We start from the raw sequence: 7,928 nt of genomic DNA on the forward strand, positions 1-7,928 counted from the left end.
AGGAGCGGAGGTCCCTGGGACCATCAAGGGAGAAGAGTGGAGAGCGGGACCCTTCCCAGAGAAGCAGTGATGCCAGAAATGGAGGCAGAGACAATGACGTGGAGAGATGGAGCAGCTGGGGACTTTAGACCCAGAGAGGGAGAGGGGCTGTGTGCTGTTGACTGGGGGATAGGCTTGCAGAGTATATCCTTTGGTTGGTTGATGATGCATGGAGGGTATTGTAACCATGGCAAGGAAACGATATATGATAGGATGAATGTAAAGCTAATGTTCTCCCATGTAAACTATTACATAATTCATGATAAAACATTAAAATAAAAAAATCAAATACTCATTTATATATGCTTTTAATTTATTATTGCTATTGTCCATGGGTGCTATTGAGTCTATTTTGACTTATAGCAACCCTAGGGAACTTCCCCATAGGTTTTCTTGACTATAGTCTTTACAGAAGCACATCACCAGATCATTCTCCAGCAGACAGACTAGGTTGTAGATGAATGTTTAGCAGTTGTGCCACCCGAAATATTTTTTGTATTATTCCTACTGTTAGATTCCTTTGAGTTGGTACCAGTGTATAGTAACCCTATGTACAACAGACCCAAACACTACTTGGTCCTGTGTCATCTCATAACCATTGTTTTGCATGAACCTATTGTTGTAGCCACTGTGTCAATCCATTTCATTGAGGGTCTTTCACTTTTTCACTGACCCTCTCCTTTACCAAGCCTGATGTCTTGTAGGGACTGGGCCCTCTTTATAACATGTCCAATGTAAATGAGATGAAATCTCATCATTCTTGATTCTAAGGAGCATTCTGGCTGAATTTCTTCCAACTTGGGTTAGTTCATCTGATAGTCAAAGGTATATTCAGTATTCTTTGCCAACACTATAGTGTAGTGCATCAGTTCTTCTTATGTCTTCCTTATTCATTGTCCAGATTTTGCATGCATTTGAGGCGATGGAAAATATCATGACTTTAGTCAGATACACCTTAGTTCTCAAGATGGTATCTTTGCTTTTTAACACTTTAAAGAGATCTTTTGCAGCACTTTACCCAATCCATCATCCTTTGATTTCTTGACTGATGCTTCCATGGATGTTGACAGTATCCCTTTGTTTGAATATGTCAGTTGGCAATCTGTGAATTTCAAGAGCCTTCTTTTTAACCAGTGCCTGAAGTACAGTTTGAATTTCTTTCATTACAATTAGATCTTTGTCACATACTATGCTCTTTAATGATTAAAAATTGACCAATTCTTATTGAGACAATGACTTGTGTATTTCTTCCATTTATTTTGATGTTTCCTATGTCATTCAATATTTTGCCCACAGAATACTTCAATATTGTAACTTCAGACTTGAATTTTATCTTTTGTTCTTTCTAGAGAAAAGCCAAGAATGTTCTTCATTAAATTTTTTTAGCTCCATGTTTTTGTACATTTCATTATCGTACTTTATCTTCTTGAGCCTGCCTCTGATATTGTCTTTTCAGCTCATTTCTCCCATTTGCTTAGCTACTGTACATTCAACAGCAAGTTTTGGAGTCTCTTGGACATTTCTTCAGACACTTTATGTTTTTTTTTTCTGTCATTTTTATGACCTTTTATTTTCCTTTATTCATGCATGATGTCCTTGACTCCATCCCTCAACTTGTTTGATTTTTAGTCATTAATGTTCAATACATCAAATCTATTATTGAGATCATCTCTACTTTTAGGTGGGATAACTGAAAAATCAGCAGTTCAAACCACCAGCTACTCTTTAGAAATTCTATAAAGTGTCACTATGAGTGGGAATTGACATGACAGCACTATACATTACATTACAGACTTAGTGTCAAGACCTGGCTATTGAGGACTTGTTTTAATTTTTGTCAACTTCAACTTCAATTTGCATAAGAACAACTGATAATCTGTTACGCATTTGGTCCCTGCCTTGTTTTGACTGGTGATATTGAACTTGTTCATTGTCTTTTCCCATGTAGTTGATTTGAATCCTGTGTGATCTATCCAGACAAGTTCATGTGTATAGTTACCATTCATGTTGTTGGAAAAGAAAAAAAAAGGGCATTTATAATGAGTAAGTTGTTCTTGCAAAGCCCAATCATGTGATCTACAATATTGTTCTCCCAACAGGACCATGTTTTCCAACTACAAATCTTCAGTTTTACCTCTTGCATTCTAGTAGCCAGTTATCAATGTATCTTGATTATATGTTTGATCAATTTCAGGTTGTAGAAGTATTTGTAAAATTCTTCAATTTCTTAATCTGTAGCATTGGTGGTTGCTGGGTAAATTAGAGTAAGTGTTGTATTAACTGGTCTTCCTTGTAAGTATATGAGTATTATCCTATCACTGACAATGTTGTACTTCAGAATCCATCTTGAAATGCTCTTTTTGAATGTAAATGCAATTCAAAATGGCCAAACACTGTCCACTTCAGCTCACTAATATCTAGGATATTGATCTTTATGCATTCCATTTAATTTTTGATGGATTCCAATTTTCCTTCATTCATGGTTCATACATTTCACTTTCCAATTATTAATGGATGTTTGCAAATGTTTTTTTCTCATTTGAGTTGTGCCATATCAGTAATTGAAGATTTCAAAAGTTTTACTCCATTAATGTCATTAAGATCATTTCTACATTGAAAAGGCAGCTCTTCCCCAGTTATATTTTGAGTGCCTTACAACTTGAGGAACTTATCTTCTGGTACTATGGCAGAGACTGTTCCATTGCTATTCAAAGGCTGGCAAATATTTCCAAAAGTAGATCACCAGGTCCATTTTCTAGTCTGTCTTACTGAGAAGCTCTACTGAAAGCTGGCCACCATGAGTGCCCCTGCTGGTATTTGTAATACTGGTGGCATAGCTTCTAGCATCACAGCATCACAGCAACTCACAAGTCACCTCAGTATGATCAACTGACAGACAAGTCTTTTATGTGTTAGTAGGTAATTAAAACAATAAGCAAATAGAAGCAGGGACTGTGTTCTATTTTCTTGATAGTATGCTTGTTTTTATCTTTATGAATCACTATTAAGCTTTTAGATTGCTTTTTACCAAGGCACAATGCAAATTCCTATGTGTCTTTACAAAATTCTGAACATTTCATTTTTCACTTGATATAATTCTATATCTCTCCATTCATAGGTTGCAACAACCAAGGAAAATAAATGGAATTCTGGAGCGCTATGTATTATATATTTCAAATCACACGCATGATTTTACAATTTGGGATGTCCTACATAACAGTACAAAACTTTTTCAGGATCACATGCTACAGTATCTTTCTCCTGGCAATGAACATCTCATCAAGCTGGAAGTAAGTTCACTTTAGTTCTCTGTCACTGTGTCTGTCCTCATCTCTTCCTCCCTGCTCCTCTTTTCTTTATTTCACCTTCTCTTTCTTCCTCATTTAAAAAAAGAAAAAATATTTTTAAACCCTGAAATAATGATATTGGGTCTAAAAACTCACTTTAGATCCTAAATATAAATTACATCAATCCATCACCTACATACATATTATACATTATACAAATTGATAAAATAACAATCTGAGCTAATAGATTTTTCTCTAACCTAAGGACTCTGTGACTCCGTACGGTAAACATTAGACTGGACCACAAGGCTTGCGATTTAAATCCATTAGCTACTCCAAGGGAAAAAGATGAGGCTTTCTGCTCCCACGAAGATTTACAGCCTCAGAAACCATATACAGTGTTTGTATACAGAAACTGCTATGAGTTGGACTGACTTGAGTGCATATAACAATAAGAACAACAACAAAAAAGAGCCCTGGTGTGGTGCTGCAGGATATGCACTGGACTGATCATTGTAAAGTGGCAAGTCAAACCTACCAGCTCCTCTCAGAAACCCTGTACAGGGTCACTATGAGTTAGAACTGACTTATGGCACTTAACAAAAACAACAATTTGGGATTATCAGGATTATATTTTAGTATTTGTGGAATGTCATAATTGTTGATGGCTTTTTCCAAAATGTTTGGCTTAGTGAAATTAGTTCCCTGTGGACCTTGTATTCATCTGAAAAAGAATGAACTAGAAGGTTAAATGAACCCTATATATTTATGATTGTTATTATATTCTATCTCAAAAGAATGGTTACTTAATACAGCCCAGAATCAGCATAGGTAAGTGGTTTCTGTAGATAGACAATGGCATTTTTTATAGCAAAATAGCACCTTTACACAAAGGTCTTTTTAAAGACCTTGATATTACTGTAGAATATGTACTCAGTAGTTCCTTTTGTTTTTTGATGAAATATAATTTTTTTTAAGTTTAATAGCACATCTGAAAATAACTGAATATAAACATGAGATTGTCCCTATTTGTTTTAAACACACTCTTCATTTTATAGCAATACCTATATAAGGATATTTGCTTTGATAAATGCCATAGAAAATATTCTGCTCTTGATTATGAATAAATTTACATTTATGTAGACACTGTGTATGCATTCATTTTACTTAACATGCTCTTGAATGCTCTAAATATTATACCATGAGAAAATAAACTATTTCAACTACTGTTAACTGTCTGACTTGAAACCACAAAACAAGGGCAATCAGACTGTGTTCAAAATCCTGCTCAAAATGAACTCTATGTGCCTAGGTGTTCAGTATAGCTTATGCATTTATGAAACCATATCATTTATTATTTACAACCCTGTTAGTCAAGAAATAAAATGTATTAACTTGATGTTTTAAGAGTTAATGCAGAAACCCTCACTCTTTTCAAAACAATAGTAATATTAAAATCAAGAAAAGTCTCAATCACTGGGGGAAAACACACACAAAATTCAACATTGATGGTTTTATTCTTGTTTTTTTTTTTAGCAGAATGAGGCAAATGACACAAACCAAAGTTCTATTTCCAAGTTTTTAGGATATGCTGGGCAGCTCATCAACATTTACCTCAACCTCCTATATTTTATAAATCTGTAATACTTTGAAAAATAAATACCTCTAGACCAGAAATCTTCTCTGCTGGGCTTTATTTTAGTTTTTGCCACTCAGTGTGACTTGAAGCAAATTCACTAAACTACACCGAGTTTTATTTTCTTGATGCCTAAAATTAGCACCTTGAACAAAAGGATTTTTTTTTCATGTTTTATTGTGAATTATATATTTTATATGAGAGAACTTTAGTACAAAATGATTTTTAATGTGACTTTGAGTCCTAAAATTCTGTGATGCTAAAAAGGTGACCTCACCTGGACAATATTCTATGGAGACAAACAAAATCTGTCAACTACCAGATAAGTTGATGGTGGAGAAATAAAATTGCACAATTATTTTAAATTCTACAGTATTTATGAGGGCAGAAAATATACTCATATATTTCTAGGATGGATTTAACTAAATGTTTGTTTATTTTTTACTTAACTCTACTAACCAGTAAATTAAATGAACCAGAACATTTTAGGTTCATCCTAGTTAATTGAGGAATTATTGTATATTTCACAGTTTCAATATAATAACCACTTCTAAAGGTCATTAGATTGGTAGACAGATTTCAGCTTCTCAGGCAAGCTGTGTTGTCTTTATAGATCAGTTTAGCTTGTTGACTAATTGCTACAAAACGGAACTTTCAGTTAACAAAGACTGAAAGTAGCCTTTTAAATAGAGGAAGATGCATGGGGATTTGAAACACTATGATTTACTCCAGATTTGTGCTAGGTATGCTATTCATGTGACTTCATTTAATTTCCCCAAAATGACTGAATTATAAACTCCTGAAGAGTAGAACTTGCCTTTTTCAAAATTCTATCTCCAAGGTTACTCATAGTCCCTGGTTTAAATGGGAAGCTCAGCAAACAATTGTTGAATAAATGATTGAGCACCCAGTCCATTCATTTTGTAAAGAATCTGAGACTTCAGATATGGATTAAGTAATATGCTGGGAAGTGTCAGACTTGAGGACTACGTGTGGTCCAAAAATAAACGTTTCCACTTTAAGAAACAGTACATATTGCTACGCTAAACAAAGGCTACACTGAAGTGTTCCTGTTAAGTGTCATCAAGTTGCTTTGGACTCAGACCCTGTATAGGGTTTCCTAGGAGTGGCTAGTGAGCTTGAATTACCAACCTTGCAGTTAAAACTGACCTTGCAGTCCAGTGCATTAACCCGCAGTGTCGCACCAGGACTCCATACTGAAGTGTGGAAGTTACTAATTAAGATAACATATCTACAAAAATGGGTTTAAACATACCAATGATAATGAGATGGAACAGGACTGGGCCAAGTTGTAATCTGGTACATAAGGTTGTGATGAGTCAGAACTGATTTGGTGTAGTGGTTACAAGTCCGGCTGCTAACCTCAAGGTCAGCATTTCAGAACTTTACAAGCCATTCCGCTGGAGAAAGATGAGGCTTTCTGCTCCCGTAAAAATTTATAGCCTCGAAAACCTTAGACAGGGTCACTATTAGGTGGAACTGAGTCCACAGCGCACAACTACCGACTAATACCTAACAACAACAGCAACAGAAATAATGAAATGTTGTTGTTAAGCGCCATCAAGTCAGTTCCGACCAATGTAGCCACCTCTCTGTAGGTTTTCCAAGGAGCAGCTGGTGGAGTTGAACTGCCTACATTGTGGTTCACAGTCCAGTGCTTATCCTACAGCTCCAGGAGTCCAGGAAATAAATAGACATTAATTCAGACTTGGAGCGTGGTGACTCCATACCATAAGCATCAGACTGTGAACTACAAGTTCTGCAGTTTGAGCAGGCCAGCAGCTCTGTGTGAAGATGAGACTTTTTGCTCCTGCAAAGATTTAAAGCTTTGGGAACCTTATACAGGGATGATATGAGATGGAATTGACTCAGAGGCACTTCAACAATACGTACAGGTTTCAGGGTAAATGTAGTTTTCAGCACATTTGCCACTTGATGAACTTTGTTGTCATTGTTGTTGAGTGCCATCAAGTAGATTCCGACCCACAGCGACCCTGTGTAGGGTTTCCGAGGAGCAGTTGGTGAGCTTGAACAGCTGACCTTGTGATTTAAACTGATGTTGCAGTCCAACGGATTAACCCACAGTGCCACACCAGGACTCCTGTTGAACTTTAAGTGTCATATATATTCCTGGAAAGCGTCTCAGTAATGATGAGCTTAATATTTTGAAAGATCATTTATGAATAACATGGCTTTGTTATTTTTCTTCATGCTCTAACGTATGCTGCATTCTCAACAGGCTTAATCCCTATTTATCTAAAAGCAAACTACAGAAAAAGACCCTGGGAGCTTTCTAATAGTTATGTTTTAAAAAACAGGAGTCCTGGTGTGGCACTGTAAGGATGAGCACTTGACCGCAAGGTTGGTTTAAATGGCAAGGTCAGTGGTACAAAAACCCTATACAGGGGCACTAAAGGTTGTAACCAACTTGATGGCACTTAACAACAACATCATTTTACTAGTTATGCTCTTCATTGAGTTAAAATTAAAACCCCTTATTTAGTCTGAAGTTAACATTTCAGGCTAGTATTATGACTTTGCTTGTGAATTTTGTTTAATGTCTCTAATTGAAGAATCCTGATGTGGCACTATACTGTGAAGCACAAGGTCAGCAATTTGAACCCACCAGGTGCTCCTCTGAAAACCTATATAGAGTCGATACAAATCGGAACCAATTTGATGCCACTTAACAGCAACAACAACAATTGATGAAAACCACAGAGCTAAGTTGGAATGTCTTATTTGAATAGCTCAGCGATTTAAAAATTTTTACCATTTTATAAAACTATCTTGAATCAATTCCACTATTTTGCTTACTCTTTCCAGCCCAGAATTTTAATCAGCATTCAGCTCCCGTGAATGCAGTGGCCTCTGGTGCTAGCAAGTCAAACTAGATACTGATGGGTCAGTTTCATTTAGATGATACTAGTGAGATTAGACCGATT

General features: G+C 36.0%; 1 protein-coding gene across 1 annotated transcript in view; it reads left to right on the forward strand.

The window, feature by feature from the left end:
- The window catches only part of USH2A (Usher syndrome 2A (autosomal recessive, mild)), a 1,370,557-nt gene that overhangs the window by 776,708 nt on the left and 585,921 nt on the right, over positions 1-7,928 (forward strand). The window contains 2 exon segments of the mRNA XM_006834191.1: positions 2,278-2,293; positions 3,158-3,329. Of these exon segments, the coding sequence (XP_006834254.1) occupies positions 2,278-2,293; positions 3,158-3,329 (188 nt within the window).

Source organism: Chrysochloris asiatica, unplaced genomic scaffold (assembly GCF_000296735.1).
Source record: "Chrysochloris asiatica unplaced genomic scaffold, ChrAsi1.0 scaffold00009, whole genome shotgun sequence".
In the NCBI taxonomy this organism is placed as follows: Eukaryota; Metazoa; Chordata; class Mammalia; order Afrosoricida; family Chrysochloridae; genus Chrysochloris; species Chrysochloris asiatica.